The 18,491-nt window shown below is 36.6% G+C and overlaps 1 protein-coding gene across 1 annotated transcript; it reads left to right on the plus strand.

Annotated features, from left to right (window-relative positions):
* The first annotated feature begins 7,561 nt into the window (after positions 1–7,561).
* Positions 7,562–17,788, plus strand: LOC121426552 (histamine N-methyltransferase-like). The gene is made up of 3 exons (XM_041622898.1): positions 7,562–7,896; positions 9,906–10,229; positions 17,387–17,788. Exons 1-3 carry the CDS (start codon positions 7,698–7,700, stop codon positions 17,737–17,739), a joined length of 876 nt encoding a protein of 291 aa, XP_041478832.1. The 5' UTR covers positions 7,562–7,697; the 3' UTR covers positions 17,740–17,788.
* Positions 17,789–18,491: the final 703 nt, after the last annotated feature.

Consider the following 18,491-nt stretch of genomic DNA (forward strand, 5'->3'; position numbering starts at 1 on the left):
CACTGCATTTTTTGCAGCATTAGTTCCAATATAGCACGTAAAAACTGATACGCGTTCAGTAAAAGAGGCTGGCTAGGATTTTGATGCGCTTAGTCGCGCATAGTAGATACGCCTGTGATGTCATAATTGACAGTCTTGTGATCTCTTCTTCTGTGCGATCGTACACAAGTTGGAGGGATTTGAACAAGATTTCCATGAAAAATTCATTATGCCGACCCGTTTTATAAAACAGTTAATGCACATTTTAAGATTCGTGATGTTAGTGACGATGCGAGCAACTCTCGGGCATTCACAATATTATGCAAAAGCACTCGGCGCAAACGCCTCTTGCTTTCGCATAATTGTAAATACCCTCGAGTGTGCTGCATCGTCATAACACACTCATTAATGTGCATTAATTGTATGGTCAGTTCCCCCATGTCTTCGCGGTCTCCCAAGTCTGCGCACCCGCGTATCTGCGGGATTCTAGTAAAAGAAGATACGCAACGAACACGAACTTTACACATGCAATACATAGACAGGTATTCATTAAAAAATCCGACTCAAAATGGTGGAAAAATAATGAATTCAGTGCATTTCATGTGACAGCCTCAAAATGCAGCCTTTCTCATCAAAATCCCCGAATCGTGTGCAAAGTGAATGAGTGCGCAGACATGGTACCATTTTTTTTTTCAATTTGAAAATGACTGCCCGAGGTTTTTTTTTCCAAGAAAATCATATATTTCTTTCACATTTTTATGAGATATTTGGCACACTAACTCATGATATGATGTAAAGAACATTATCAACTGAAAGATTTTGTGAAATAAGAAATTCATGTTAAATCTTAACTCAAATTGTTAGGTGCGCAGACTTGGGGCCCACCATCATATAATAACATGAAATGTACTGCAAATTCAAAGAATAGGTCAATTAAAAACAAAAGATGTGTAAGGTTACATACCTAATATACAAAATGTCTGTATTGTTACAAATTGTAAGATACATCTGGGCCCTGTTGTACGAAGAGTTACGATTGATCCGATCAATCGCAACTATGGACGGCCAGCAACGTCAACATCTATTATGCATGTTTGTTCAAAATATTTTCTAGCTGTGATGTATATTCATGCATTCATTGTTTTCTTGAAAATTTACAGAGATTCTCTTTGCATGAAAAGGACATTGTGCACATTTTTCGTAGAAAAAATTATGACACTAATGGATTTCCATAGAGTGGCGATTGGTGGGATCAATCGTAACTCTTTGTACAACAGGGACCTGGACCCCGTCTTGCAAAGACTTACGATTGATCCGACCAATATCAACTGTATGGAAATCCATCCATACCATATTTTTTCTCCTGAAAATTCTCAGTAAGTAAAAAGAATCTCACTGAATCTTCAAGACAATGAGGAATGCATGAATGTAAATCACATCTATAAAATGTTTTCAACCAATTTGCATTTTAGATTTTGGCGTTGCTGGCCGTCCATGGCTGTAATTGATCGAATCAATCGCAACCCTTTGTACTCTTTTGAAGTATTTTTAAGGAAAAAATGTTCTAATAGTGCAGATTATATCATTTGGTATTAAAACTTAATTCTACACTATTCTACGTTATATCCTGAGTTCAGTACATTGCGGCGGGACCAAAGTTATTGCAGACGCTATAGAGCCCTTTATTGATTTTTATAATTGCTTGGAATTTTTATCTTGATTCTGATTTTTTATTCATCTTCCTCTTTTGTAACACAACATTAAGACGTAGGTTAATGAAGGTATTGAATAATACAAAAAAATGCATCGGAAAAATCACCCACGCGATTGTCTTTTGCAAAAGAAAGAGAGAGAGACAAAGTGATAATACAGAGAATTGGGTCGTTCGGTCCCGCATACATTCGTAATTCCGAAGCTTCGTTATTCCGAAGGTTCGGATATTCCGAAGGTTCGTTATTCCGAAGGTTCGTATTCCCGAAGGTTCGTTAGTCCGAAAACGAAATGAGGTTCGTAATTCCGAAGGTTCGTTAGTCCGAAAATGAAGTGAGGTTCGTAATTCCGAAGGTTCGTTTGTCCGAAAATTGAAATGATTAACGAACCTTATTTTGTTTTCGGACTAACGAACCTTATTTCGTTTTCGGATTAACGAACCTTCGGAACATCGAACCTTATTTCGTTTTTAGATTATCGAGCCTTCGGAATAACGCCACAAATGTTCGGATTAACGAACCCTTTTACATTTCCGGATTAACGAGGTATAGGCAATTTACGTGTTTCGGAATTACGAACCTTCGGAATTACGAAGTGTAACATCAAAGGGGACAGTCTCTTGACATCTTGAAGTGAAAGGGGAGAAGGAACGCTGAGGGGGCAGTAAAGACCGTAAGTAACGTTATAGTACCCCAGACATCTTATTGCTTCATCAAAATAAAATATCAAAGATAATAATATCCAACAAACATGACAAGGACCATTTTTTTACATGTATCGAACTATCGCAGTTGTAGTTACAATGTTTTCACCAAGACATTAAAAGATTCCATCATAATTTTGGAATTTTCACAATACTAATCAGGCGCTTTCTGGAAGGTAGATAATGTATTGTCAAAAGCCCTTCATGACGTACAAAGAAAATCGGTGAATCAAAGCAGCAGCTGCGACATAACGAACGCAATAATAATTGCAATTTTTCGTCAGCTCCAAATCTTGGAAAGATCTGGGGAGCGTTCCATCAATATTTTCATCCGACATGTTGTCAGATCTGACATCTTTCTATGATTTTGATTGGCTAAAAGGCACTGTTCCTATGTTAACTGTCGGATAAAATGGGACTTGTCGGATAAAACGTCCGACAAGTCCTTTCATGAAACGCCCCCTGCTCTCCCGGTTCACCATTTCTCGACAAAGACATCAGAGCTAATCATAGTTACTGTGATTTGACAGGCATTTCCAAAGTATTTATTATGCTCTTGAAATCCGTCCCCCACTGCAATTGCGAAAATTCGCTAATAACATTCAAAACGTGGTATCATTAGGACTGGAAAGAGTTAAGGTGGTTCTGACTGCTGACACCGCATCCAACTTCTCCTTTAGTCAGTGGCGTAGCTACGGGGGGCATGGGGGGGCACGTGCCCCCCCTGAGATTTGGCGTGCCCCCCCAGGTGCCCCCCCCCCAGAAAAAATTGGCAGAGCAAAAAAAAGAAAAGAACAAAAAGGAAAAAGAAAAAGGAAAAGAAGAAGAAAGACAGAAGAAAAAAGAAGAGGAAAATACGAGTTGGAAGACGACTGAATGAAATAATGTGAGGGGAATACTTGCAATTCAAAAAAATCTTTTCATTACTATATAAAATTTTTGCTGGCGCTTCGCGCCATAATTGCCTGTTCGATGGGATCCATATCTTGCTCAATAGGCTGATGTGGAGCAAGTTTTGAAGTCAATATGCAAAACATATTTTAGCTCGGACATCGAGCTTTCATTATTTATTTTTTTTTCATTTATAAATTTAAGTGCTCTGTAAAATGTCCGTTTTATGGTCTACATATCAGCATTTTAAGCTCACGCTGCGTGGTCACATTGTTTGGTTTGCCAAGTTCATATTGTCTACGTGTATTCCATAATGTTCCATTAAACAAATGTATTCAGAATGCCCAGATTTTAGGTCTAAATATTTAACATGGGCGATAGCGTGCATGTTCTTTATTTAAATTGTACTTAAATTATCCAGTTTTACATCAGAATATCAATAATTGTCTGCTCACGCTTCACGATCGCATTATTAATGATACCCAATTGACTATATCATATTTATGACTTACAAAATATGAATAGAGTGTCCCGCTTTTAGGTCTAAAATCTAAATTTTCTTCCTCTCGCGCTTCGCGCTCGCATCAATTGTTTAGTTACATACCTATAACATTGATTAATACAAAAAGTGCTTAGAATGACCATTTTTTGAAGGTGGGAATGTCAAAAAATTTGCTCGCGCTTCGCGCTCGCATTATTGAAATATATACCGTCTTCGTGGGTAACTGTAAGCAGTCCTTAACAGGTCCCTTTCCGATAATGCTAGAACAGTTGATAAACATTTCTGTTCGCGCTTGGGGGTACATACGAATCTTGTTCAGGATCACACATAACATTGCCCAGAAAATTAAATTTCCGGAAAAAATACATTAAAGTAAAAAAAAAATCGCTCGCGCTTCGCGCTCGCACTTTTTATAAGGCTTATGAGATTATTTTATGTTTATGTTGTTTTATAAGAATAAAACTAACAAGTGACTGATATAGGTGAATATATAATTTCGGGCCCCGTCCCCTATTGGCGAAAGTCGGATCCGCCCTTGTGGACACATACACACACACCGGAAAAATGGCCGGTGCCCCCCCCCCCTGAAAAAGCAAGGACCCCCCAGTGCCCCCCGGAAAAAAATCCTAGCTACGCCACTGCCCGGATGGCCCCTAGAAATTTGGGAAGTCAAATATATTGATGTACACACGTGTGACAAAAAAACGCGTTTCAAGATTCAATAAGTTTAATTTCATTTCCATAACAAATATAAATCAAATACAAATAAAAATCAAAGTTCGAATACAAAATCATTTCAACTTAGCATAATTATATAACAAACGCTTGTATAAATAGTAAAAAAAAGCATATATGGAAATGAGGGGATCCACTAAAACATTGCTTGTAGAGCGTGGATCCCCTATAGCAAGTTGAATAAAAAATTTATATTAAGCAATTGAGACAAGGTAAAGCAATAAAAATTAAGTAAATATGGAAATTCATTCGAATGTACAAATATACAATATCATAAAATGGGAAAGCAAAATGTGATAAATATGATAGGAAAACTATTTAAGAGAAAAGGAAATGATAGCAAAAAGTGGAAATGAGGTGACAGAAATACGGGACGACATGCATTATCAAAGACACACACATACATAGACACACGAAACAAAGAAAAAAATACAGTGACATATTAGAGGATGAAGGAGAGAAAATAATTAGGCTGACCGATAGAGGGAGAGGGAGTGAGAGAGAGGTAGAGAGGGGTGTGTGTGTTCTTTTAAAGGGGTGTGGTTTTTTTCAGTTTTGGACGTGGACTCGTTAAAGATATCAAAAACACCGGTTTTCTAGAAAAAGGGTGGTTTTGAAAAACCGGTCAATGGACAAACGTATTTAGGGTATGTTTTCCCCCAAAGCTTTTTTTTATGACTAGCCAATATCCCAGAAGGAAAAACCAGTTCCACTGGACCAGTTAGACCAGTAGCTCTGGAAATTGGAACATCGGTTTACTGGTGTAATTGGTCATGCTGGTCATACTTGTCCAGTTAAAAGTGTACTGGTCCAGTTACAAATGGAACTGGTATTGAGTTACTGGTAGTTGTTACTGGTCTCATTGATGTTCATACTGGTATCCAAAAAACTGGTCGAACTGGTCCCCGTACTGGTCTTACTGGATCAATTTATTATATGCATTTCATTTTGTATATACCATGGTCAGTGAATGTGATGGAAAAGATGGTTAGTAAGTTAATCTTTCTACTGTTACTTTAAATGTGACATATGAAATTACACATTTTCATTGCGAATTAGTTAACACACATTTAGAAAGTTTTTAAACAACAATGAGTGCCATTGCAGGGATATTCTATTTTAAATCCTGATTTATTTTTCAATAGGAAATATGGAAATGAGGTAAACCACGTGATCAGCATCATCAGAATTACTGGTCTTGACCAATTCAATTTCAAACAACGAATTACTTTTAGACCAGTTGACTATATCAGAGGAATATATCTTGCTTTGATCTTAATCATGATTAAACGAAATGATTATTTCAATGATAATGTTAATACTTGATAATTACGATAATATTAATAATAATAATATCAATAACAATGATAACAGTAATAAGAATGATAACAACAATGATCATCATAATAATAATTATAATAACACTAATAATAGTGATAGTGATTATTAAAAGAAGAATGATGATAACAATGATAAATGATAACGATAATAACTTTCTCTGAATTGCAAGATTCATTTTCCGTAATTCGTCAAATGATCTGACTAAATATAAAGTCATTATTTATTGGACCAGTAACACCAGTTACAAAACAAACTGGTATTACTGCTTGTTTCAACTAGAATGCAATTGTTTGAACTGGTCTCAAGTTGATTTTTACTGGTCCAGTTAAAAAATCAACTGGTACAGTAAACATATACTGGAAACCAGTAAATATCTACTGGAAACCATTTATTGGACCAGTTACACCAGTTTGATGAAAAACAATTAAACTGGTATTACTAATTGCTTCAACTGGAATGCAATTGCTGGAACTGGTCTCCAGTCGATTTTTACTGATCCGTTTACAAATCAACTGGCCCAGTAAAAATAAACTGGAAACTAGTAAAAATTCTTACTGGTCTTACTGGTTTTTTCTTCTGTTTAGGCTATTTTTTCCCCAAGCTTTTCCCCGAGGTCATATTTTGGCGACATCTTGTTTAGGGGCCAAAATGTGTAAATAAAGCACGCTAAAAACATTTTAGGGGGTTATTTTGCACACAGAGAAAAACTCGATATCGTTCAGGGGGTGCTTGGAAATTTCTTGGTCACGCGTGTACAGCAATATATTTGACTTTAAACAACCGGGTCTGGAAAAAAAGACTTTGGATTTATATTATGATTTTTTAAACAACCGGGTCTGGAAAAAAGACTTTGGATTTAAATTATAATTTTTGAAACATCTGGGTCTGGAAAGAAGACTTTGGATTTATAATTTTTGAAATAACCGGGTCTGGAAAAAAGACTATAATTTGTTAATTAACCGGGTCGGGAAAAGAGACTTTGCGCTTTTGTGCTATATGAACGCATTACTATAGGATTTTACTTTAGAACGGAGTTGCCAAAAATCCCTTCAAATTTTTAACATTTGTGGGTAAAGTCATTATTACATTTGTGGGCGATCAAAAATTATTAAATTTGTGGGTAAACTGCATTACATTTGTGGATATTATTACATTTATGGGTAAAGTGTTATTACATTTGTGGGCGTTATTACATTTGTAGGTAAAGTGTTATTACATTTATGGGCGTTATTACATTTGTGGGTGCAACAGGGGGTGTCACACCCCCTACCACCCCCTCCCCCCTCTAGCTACGGCCCTGATGCTGTTAATGCTATAGTCACACCGTCTGAACAGCATCAAGACCGACGGAAGCTATTGCGTCTGTCTCAAATGACAGAACATTAGACGGTTTGAAGTCGGTTTCGTTGGTATGACTGTGGAATACTCCCTCTTTCAAAGTAGGTTTGATATTGACATTGGGACGGCAAACGTTCAAATCCAAACGAGTCTCAACAAATCGGTCTCATGACCTTCTCAATATACCCATAGCCTCTAGACGTTATCGTGAAATTAGTCACCTCTCTTCTCGTGTGTGTCGGTGTGTGTGCACTCGTGTACAAAGTCAATGAGAGTGGAAAGAAGTCACCAGCGCTGACGAAATAAACGGCAGTGAATGGACTGGTGACTTATTAAAACCCTGGAGATCTGTGTGTCGGTGTGTGTGCACTCGTGTACAAAGTCAATGAGAGTGGAAAGAAGTCACCAGCGCTGACGAAATAAACGGCAGTGAATGGACTGGTGACTTATTAAAACCCTCGAGTTCTCTTCCGAAGAAGTAAGTTACAAGGTAACACCATGTCTGGGATGACCCTTCTTGTGAGTGATCCTGACCGATATCACGATGTTTATTCCAATGGCTTCGCTCGGATCGCCATGAAAGAAACTGTCCTACAAGAGATTTCTCAATACTTCGATGAACACGTGATGACGAAATTGACTGGCGCATTCCCAGCTGAAGATCAGTTTAATCTCCTTGGCGTTGGTGTAGGCGAAGGTTTGTAAACTTTCATTCCTTTTCCACGATGTCATAATTATTTTCATTTGATGAATCCCATGGTGTACCCTCCCAGAAGGAAAAAACCAGTTCCACTGGACAAGTTAGACCAGTAGAATTTTAACTGGTAACTCTGGAAATTGGAACATCGGTTTACTGGTCTAACTGGTCATACTGGTCCAGTTAAAATTTTACTGGTCCAGTTAAAAATTAAACTGGTCTTGAATTACTGGAATTTTATACTCATTTTATATCATCAGAATTACTGGTATTACTGGTCTTGACCAGTTCAATTTCAAACAATGAATTACTTTAGACCAGCTGACTACATGTATATCAGAGGAATATATCTTGTTTTGATCTCAATCATTATTAAAGGAGATAATTATTTTAATGATAATGTTAATACTTGATAATTATGATAATATTAATAACAATAATTACAATATCAATAACAATGATAACAGTAATAAGAATGATAACAACAATGATCATAATAGTTATAATAATGATAATTATAAGAAGAATGATGATAACAATGATAAATGATAACGATAATAACTTTCTCTGAATTGCAAGATTCATTTCCATAATTCGTCAAATGATCTGACTTGAAATAAAGTCATTGTTTATTTGACCAGTAACACCAATTTGATGAAAAAAAAAACTGGTATTACTACTTCGCTTCAACTAGAATGCAATTGTTTGAATTGGTCTCCAGTTGATTTTTACTGGTCCAGTTAAAAATCAACTGGTCCAGTAAACATATACAGGAAACCAGTAAAAATCTACTGGAAACCATTTATTGGACCAGTAACACCAGTTTGATGAAAAACAATTAACTGGTATTACTAATTGCTTCAAATGGAATGCAATTCTTGGAACTGGTCTCCAGTTTATTTTTACTGGTCCAGTTACAAACCAACTGGCCCAGTAAAAACATACTGGAAACCAGTAAAATTCTACTGAAACCAGTAAAAATTCTTACTGGTCTTACTGGTTTGTCCTTCTGGACTATGAGAATTTAAACGGAAATAAACAGAAAAGAGAGAATGTTTCACATTCTGTTGGCAGTGGGAACAGCGCGGAACACAATATCAATGTACTACACATTGTTAGTTTTGAGCACTTTAACATTTGAAACACATATTACATGAAACAATCTCTGAATGGACACTTTTGTTTAGATCTCTAAACGGGGAATTTATTCACATTTCATCACATATGTCATAATAACCAAAAGGCGATCATTATTGTTATATCCGTGTGTATATTGATACGATTTTTAGTAAACAAAAAAAATATTCTCATGAATTTCGAACATGTTGAAAATAAATATCACCACATTCAATAAAAGCGTGTACTAAGTCTTCTTTAACATGTACAAGGCAGACAATATTTGTCGTCAGTAAGATCCCATTTGAAATGATTACATCTAAAGGGTTGAAAGTTGTATAGAGGTTTAAAATCAAACTCTCATATAACGTTCACCTATACATGTCAAATTTCTTTAAAATACAGAAAACCATTAGATATCAGCCCGCAATATATTTTCCCAAAAGACACATCTATTCGTAAAATTCGGTCTTAAACAAACCAGATAATATTAAAAAAAAAACGTTTAATACTCGACACAGAGCGAACACTTATCACACCGTCGAGGTGTCGTCCAAAGTCTAACCAAATACAGGTCAAGTCAATCCCCGGACAAATGTTGATATTTAACAATCAAACATAATTCTGGAACAGGCGAGCACACACAATCACAAGTAAATTAATTTTGGGCCCTGAAAATGATCTTTCTTTTCGTCGAAATTGCTGTATTTTTTTTTTTAATAGGTATTTTGGATCCAATTTTGGATTTTTCAAGTGCCTTTGGGGGATTTTCTTCGACTCGGTCCTAACAAGACTGGTGAAATGTACGGGATAGCCACACCAGACGTTTTTATATCAAACCATCCAGATACAGATCATGAGAACCTTTCTTAAATGTTTATTATATCTTGTAGGTCATCATGAACAACATTTTCTAAAGACTCTCGGTTCCCATTTCTCATCAATAATGAATGTAGCGGTTGATCGTAACGAACACTTGCTAGAATCGTTCAAAATCAACGCATGCGGGTCGACACCGGATGAGAAATCGCATCGTGACATGCAATGGTTCAACGGTACTCTCCAGCAATTCTTCGACGAAAGTCCTCTGGCAAATTGCAAGTACAATCTCATCAGCGCTATATATTCGATGCACCACGTAGGTGACATTGAGACGACCTTCACCCGACTGGCTTCGATGGTGAAAGATAATGGTGTCATTATAATCGTACTTTCAGGTACAAACACTCGTTTTATTCAATATTATTTAATAATATTGTAATACGATCGTAATACGATTGTAGTTCAGAGGACGAGTAAAAATCTATGATGGTGATAATGATAATAATAACCACAGGCTTCAGTGATTGATAAAGCCTAAAATAACTTTATTTGATAGATTTTGCATTTTTTTTCATGAAGATCTATATACCTGGGATAATCATGTCTTTGCTTCCAAGCAGTCCGCAAAAAAAACTTGTTTTGAAGAAGTGCTTGTATCTTGTTTTCTATTCAACTTTACAACTCGAAATCTTAACAGTATGAAGGAGAATGATTAGCCTTTTAATGAGTATTAAGGATCTTGCAGGACAAGGATGGTGCTTTTACATGTGTTATTTCAGGAGAACCATCAACTTTTTGTTTTCTGACTCCTGTTCTCAACGCTACATGGTAGCCATACTTGAATTTCACCATGCACATTTACTTTGCACTCCACAACCTATAGCCTGCATTCAACCTTTAAGAGGATTACCTGTGTGATTACCTCTGTGTGAACACAAACAATTACATTCACTATCATTGTTATCTCACTTTCACAATGGAGTGGTATAAGTTTCTTCCTTTTGTCATCCTGACCATTTTTGTGTGTACTGGACTGCAAGAAAATCAAGTAACTCACTACTCTTGTTCTATGCATAATTCAAGTACCTTCGACAACATTAATGTGACCAGGCACTTTCGATCTCGTATACCCTACTACAGTAATACCACTGCAACTTTTCATGTTGCATTACTGGCTTGTGGTGATATACAGTCAAACCCAGGTCCCCCAGTCAACAATGAAAGAGATCATTGTGTAAACTCACATAGGACTATGCTAAACTGCCGACTGCTTGATGCTCGTAGTTTGGGTAACAAACTACAGGAGTTACAAGTCTTGGCTAAAACTGAAAACTTGGATATAATTTGCATTACAGAAACATGGTTAAACTCAGATTTTCATGATAGTGAGCTTTTAGACACGGATGCTTATCAAATCTATCGAAAAGATCGAAATCTAAATGGAGGTGGAGTACTATTTGCTTGTAAATCTGACTACCAGGCCACTCGTCGGGAAGATTTTGAAATACCCAATTGCGAAATGCTGTGGGTTCAAATTGCTATGCCGAATTCTCAAGGAAAATTGCTGATTGGGGTGTGCTATAGACCTCCATCTTCTAAGGTGCAATTTAATGAAGCTTTTGAAAACTCTCTCAATCGTGTTGTCCCATATATTTCTTCCTACAAGACAATTCTCTTGTGTGGAGATTTTAATCTCCAGCTACCGATTACGACTTCTGAAGATGATGTACCTAATTTGAATAAAAACACAAGGGAAATTATAGACATAACCTCCTCACTTGGCATGTCTCAGTTGGTATCCTTTCCCACTCGTTCTGATTCCCTACTAGATCTTGTTTTCTGCAACGACCCCGATCTGATATCCAATATGAACCCTGGTCCACACATTGGCAATAGTGACCACGAAGCTGTTTGTTTCTCTATCAACTTTCAGCATTCTCAGCAAACGCTTCCTCGTCTGTTTCATCAGTTCCACAAGGCTGACAAGGCTGACTTTCAGAGAACAATAGAATGCATCCCGTGGGATCTTTTTTTTGACAAAGATAATATTAACGATACGTACGATAACTTTAAGTTATTGATCCATGCAGCTGTTAAAGATGTTGTTCCCATAGCGGTATCAAAAGGGAAACGCCGAACTCCTTGGATTACCCAAGAAATTGTTAACCTCTCAAGAAAGAAGAAACGTGCGTACAGAAAAGTGAAGAGATGTAAATCTGCAACTGGAAATCCTGCTGTAATCGAAAAAAATAAGAGACTCTGGACTAAATATCAAGAGATTTCTCGAGAAGTGAAGCGCGTATGTAAATTTTCCTACAATGACTATGTACACAACCTTGCCATAAATGCCAACAATGATCCGAAACGGTTTTGGTCGTTCGTTAAGGCGAAACGTCGAACTTCTAATGTCAACAACTTTGTTTATAATGGTAACTCGTATGATTCTGCTGATATGATCGCAAAGGCATTTAATGAGTTTTTCTGTAGCAATTTTTCTGATTGTACTGGATCTGTTTCCGATGTTAATGACATGACCAATAATTGTAATGCCCAACATGTTGGTCTAACCCCTTTCTCACAAATTCAGATTGAAAATGCAGATGTTCGAAAATCAATTGAGAATCTTAAATCTTCCAAACCTCCTGGCCCAGATGGTGTTTCCCCGGCATTTCTCAAACTTGCCGGTAATTCAGTTGTCCCCATTCTAACTCGCATTTTTAATCTCAGTTTGAATCTAGGCACTGTACCGAATGATTGGAAAGCTGCTCATGTTATCCCTCTGCATAAAAGTGGCAAACGGTCTTCAATTGAAAATTACCGACCTATTTCACTCACATCTGTACCATGTAAACTCCTTGAAAAGATTATAGTGCGCAAACTAATTGATTTTTCTTTGGACCATAAAATCATCCCTGACACTCAACATGGGTTTTTACCTAAGCGGTCTTGTGCTACGCAAGCCTCTCCGCCGAGAGTAGATGCAATATTTCTAGACTGGTCGAAAGCGTTCGATAAAGTGAGTCATTCGGTACTTATTCGTAAACTACACAGTTTTGGGGTATGTCAGAATGCTTTGAAATGGATCTGTTCTTTTCTTACAAACCGGGTCCAGCGTGTTTTGTTCCAAGGTGGTCAGTCGGATTGGAGTTCTGTAACCTCTGGAGTCCCCCAGGGGAGTGTCATTGGGCCAATTCTTTTTGATTTGTTTACCGCAGACCTGCCTAACTTAATTTCTGCAGGTACTTGCTTGCCCCAATATGCTGACGACACAGTGCTTTATCGCACAATATGTACCCAGAATGACATTGAAGTTCTCCAATCTGACCTAGACTCCATAATCATTTGGTGCAATAATAATTCCATGGAATTGAATGCATTGAAATGTAAGATAATGCACATTACTAGATCTCGAAAGGTTATTACAGATCAATACTTTGCTGGTAACCACGCTCTCGATGTTGTTGATTCTTATAAATACCTTGGCTTGGTTTTTTTTTCACATGATTTGACATGGTCAAAGCATGTGAATCTTGTTGTATCCAAATGTTCCAAACTATCAGGATTTATCCGCAGAATCGTGAATTCACGAAATCCTTTCATTCTGAAACGTTTGTTCTGTTCACTTTGTCGGCCTATAATTGAATACGGTATACCAGTCTGGCTACCCCATCAAAAAACCACATATCCTCTCTTGAAGCAGTTCAACGTCGTTTCACCCGCTTCTGCTTTCCTTATGATCAAGCAAATTCACTCTCTTATGATGAAATATTACACAGCTTAGAACTCCCTCCATTGTATAACAGACTGGTCTACCTATCTACCGCCTTTGTTGTAAAATCGTTGTTTAGAACTTACGACATACCTACTCATATCTTACCCAGGCCAAGAACTCGGAACTGTCACAAGCTACTCTTCATCCATGAATTTGCACGATGTAATGCCCTGAAATTTTCTTGTTTCTTTTCTTTCCCCAGATTCTGGGAATCTATTCCTTCAGAGATCAGAGATCTTTGCCTTGGTGTATCTGTCACTCCTTTCCTTAATGCTCTACGTGAACACTTATTCTCCATGCCTCCAATTGAATCTGCGTTTTAATGGGACATGCAGAGTATTGTTTTTGTCTTGTCTCTGTTTAGACCTCTCCAATTTCTTTCTTTCCTTCCCTTCATCTTACTTCTCTCTGTTTTTATCATTCTTTGCAAGCTAAATGTCACGTATTTAGCCTTATATACTTGGCTTCAATATTGTACCCTTTGTTATGCATTTTGTTAATTACTGCCATGAAATTATTTGCTCTTGCACCGTTCATTATGTTTATTCCTATGCTAGTTTACCAACTGTACTCATGCAGATTTTTGTATGTCGATCATGCTTCGTCTCTTTATTGCCCCTCTCTCTCTCTTTCATTTCATTCTACCCCAGTTCTCTAAACTCTTTATTCCTCTTCTACTTCTTCTCTCTCCCTCCCCATCTCTCTCTTTCTCTCTATCTCTGAATATTGTATACATGTATTTGACAGTAACTTTGATGCTATATTTTTGCTTTTTGTGTTACTTTGTAGCATGATAGTTATTGTCAAGTTCGTCTATTGTTTATTTTCTGATATGGTAACATTTACGTTTTTACAATATATTATACAATTCCACCTCCTCAGGCTTTACTATATATCTGATAATTGTTTGTTTAAATAAATACACGAACATTCCATATTGACTGGATATTATAATTACACATGAAAACAAACACTCCTTATTGTTAGGTTTTTGTTTTAATAAGTAATGTTTCTAAACATACATGTATATTGTCATTTTATACCGATTTTATTTTTGTATATTTAATTTTGTAAACCCCGATTAGTGAGGAGAGCTTAATAACAGAAACTAGTTTTTCTTTTAGTCATCCTCAGGCACTAGTCGGTGGTAATTTCTCCTTCTTGTACTTATTCTTGATGTCTTTTGCCTGGAAATAAAATAAATAAAATAAAATAAATAAATAAAAATAAAATTCCACAGAACAAAGACTAGTGAAAGACCACAGAAAGACTTAATATTGGTGAGGTCTTACAGCGGTCTTCAAGATCACTGAAATTTGTCATCTCTGTGGAATGGCTCAGAAAGAACTCTCAAAGAACTCTGAAAGACTCATGGATATTTCTTATCTTAGAGTAGTCCTTTAGAGATCTTTCAATGGTCTTCCAGAGATCTTTTATGCAACTAGTGATCTTTCAGAATTCTTTCCATGGACACTGCCTGGTCTTTCAGTGATCTTTAAATGATCTTTCAATGAGCTCTCATGAGTCTTACAGTGATCTTGAGAGACAGCCGAAAGATCATTGAAAGGCTATTAAGGCCTTTGAAAGTTCATCGAAAGACCGCTGAACGAGACTGCTGAAAGATCACTGAAAGACCATTTTCCTGTAAGACCGTTGTAAGACTGTTTTGAACCGTTTCAAAACGAAGACCACTGAAAGATTGGTCAGGACTCGTGAAAGACCTAAAAGACCATTGTAGGTTCATTGAGAGACCTCTGAAAGATAAACCAGAATTCATGGTCTTTCAGCAGTCTTGTTCTCTGTGGAATGGGGTTTTAACACACGCGCGCACACCCACAAACCAACACACACACGCGCGCGCACACTTTTTTCAACATGTTATTATTAATGATTTCCTTCAAATAATCTACATAAACCAAAGCTAAATAATCACAACCAAATTAACAAATCTTCTTTTTATATTAACAAGAATCTGCAAAAATGTTTACCAAAAACTGAAGCAAATAGTGATGGAATGAAATGCCTATGAAAACTAAACTGGGCCATGGCCCTCTTTGTAAACCAGGTAATCTAATTATGAAAATTAATATTCATTAATGATTCGCAGGGGAAAAAACAAAGAAGCTGCAAATCAGAATATTATAAGGGAAGGTGAAATGGAAAATAACTGGAACAAACAAAAATTTGCACCCAACACCACCAGTAACATTCAAACCAAGATTTAAAATCGCACCATACTATACACATCATACCTGTTTACAAATCTCTAGTCACATTTAGTTCATCCCATTTATGTATACGTAATCTTAACTTATTTGACTTCGTTGCCAGGGGACTTTCTTCGTTTATACAACCCGTAACATATTTCTGCATTTTGATGAATGGGAGTACCCACTCTCCAGTTTCGGAATTGCATATTTTATAAATAAAATCACTGAATTAACACATTTATTTCTATTTGAATTTTCAGGTAATCCTAAGAAAATATCCCTCCAATCTATAGTTCATAATTCAATTAAACAAAGGTACTCTATACAAAGTTGCCACAGATCTTTAACTTTCATGATATACCACAAAAAAAACTCTTTTAATGTTGTTTTTATATATTGCTCCATGCAGAAGCATAAGCTGAAATTTATATCTCCTGATATGTCGAAAAAAAAGTACAAATTTCTACATCGGTAATATTAAAATCACTGTAACCACCCTTAAGTGATACTTTATTAAATTCTTGTAGATTGGTGATACACACAAGTTCTGAATTGTTTTTTATTTGATTACCTCAAAAGTTGTTTCCTGTCTTCTAATATTCATACTTATCCCAAAGTCTACAGATCATTTTTTTTTACTTTATTGAACTAGTAAAATGTTTCCAACTTGTTGGTATAGCGCGAACGATGTATATTATTTGGAGAAGTTGATTTGCAGGAATACCAAGATTTTTATCTAAAAAAAAGTCACAGGCTCCATGTGTCCATTATCCAAAATTTGATCCACCCAATATATTTCTTTATTGAAACGACAATTTTCAACAATCGTTTTACCTCTTATCCAAATATTTGTATTAAAAAATACAAATATTTGTGTAACACAATCATTCTCCTGCATTTTTTTGTTTAGAATGACTTTTTTTATCTTTATGATTCACACCAAAATCAATTACCAATTTATCATTTTTGTTACGTAATGAAAATTGTATTGAATAGGAATGTTATGAATGCAGAAAAAAAACAATAAATCAAATCAAATTAAAATATAATAGGATTAACCTCCTCTTCAGAATTTCGATATTTTTTAAGTCTTGCCAAGCTTTAATCCTTTCTGAATAAAATTTGGTTATTTTCAAATGTAATTTAGAAAAATATTTACTACACACACACACACACGCACACACACCCTAAAATGTATATATAAATATAACGTGTTTAATGTCGTGAACGGAATGAATGAAGAGAACAATAGTAGGCGTAGCTTAAATCAAGGTTCCCCAGAGCTATCTGCCCTATCTGGCTTTTCCCTGTCCAAACATGCCAAAGGGCAGATAGCTCTGGGGAACCTGATTTAAGCCACGCCTACCATTGTTCTCTTCATTCATTTCTTTCACAGCGTATGTAAATACAAGATTTGCTAAAGCTATTGGACGTGTATAATTTTTCACATCTATAGTCAAGCAAGTCAGTCGATTTGTAGAATTAGGAGAAGTCGTAAAATGTGAGGTAATCCGTGAATTTGCTTGTTTTTGCTCATGTTCTCATTCGTGTTGCCATTTCCTCTTTCCAGAATCAACACTGGTGGAAGAGACTCTACTTCAAAATACATGGCTCCCTGCAAGTTACGGTACTCATGAGAAACTAACTAAAGAAAAAGTTATCACGTTCGCAAAGCAAAGGGGATATACGATAGATGTAAGAAAGATGAATATCAAGTGGGATCTCACTGACCTATTTGAAGAGAAATCCGAACTTGGTGATAAACTTGTCGATTCCCTGACGTCAGTGGCGCACTTCCGGCGAACAGTCCCCGCTGAAAAGCTAAACGAATTAATTTCGTTTTGGCGGTCTTTTTGCTCAAATGGTGAGGATGGACGTCTATATGCCCCGGCAGACGATGTTATCATAACTGCATCAACATGAATGATATGGAACTTGAAGCACAAATTTTTGGCCCGAACTCACTAAAAGTGGAGGGGATCATTAAACTATCGCCGCACTGTAATTAGCACATTTATTTCCCATGTGCGCTCGTACAATTAGCATGATTAGTATGCTTGCGTCATATTAAAAGTGTGCAAACTCATAAAACCTAGGTGGGGGTTAAAGCTGAGCGAAAGTAGCTGATCTCGAACTGATAAAGCCAATAAACTGTGTCAAATGATGAAATATGTAGGGCCGAATATAATGCACATAAACAAATCAAGCTCAACTTTAGTCTTGAAATTGCTGGTAAAAATGTGGGGATGGGGAGGGGGTCCTTACAAGGAGTATATATGGAAGCATAGGCGGCGGAAGCGGGGGGACGGGAAGGACGTGTCCCCCCCTAAATTTTAGGTGGGGGGACGGACCCCCCCCCCCCTAAAATTTTTTTTGATAACCTTTTTTTTTTTTTGCTTGTCAAAAATTTTTTGGTTAGCAACTCATATAATTTCTGTTGATAACCTTTTTGGGGGACGCTTTTCAAATTTTTTACCTGTGTCCATCCCAAAATTTCAGGTGGACACCCCCTAAATTGTTTGGCTTCCGCCGCCAATGTATGGAAGAGACTGTCCCTTTAAAGTGAAAGGGGAGTATAGGATGACAGTAAAGACAGTAAACTCTATCAAAACAGATGGTTTGGTTAAGTAACGATATAGCACTTTTACATTTTACTGCTTAATCAAAATTTGAAT

The sequence above is a fragment of the Lytechinus variegatus genome, chromosome 13 (genome assembly GCF_018143015.1).
Source record: "Lytechinus variegatus isolate NC3 chromosome 13, Lvar_3.0, whole genome shotgun sequence".
Taxonomy (NCBI): domain Eukaryota; kingdom Metazoa; phylum Echinodermata; class Echinoidea; order Temnopleuroida; family Toxopneustidae; genus Lytechinus; species Lytechinus variegatus.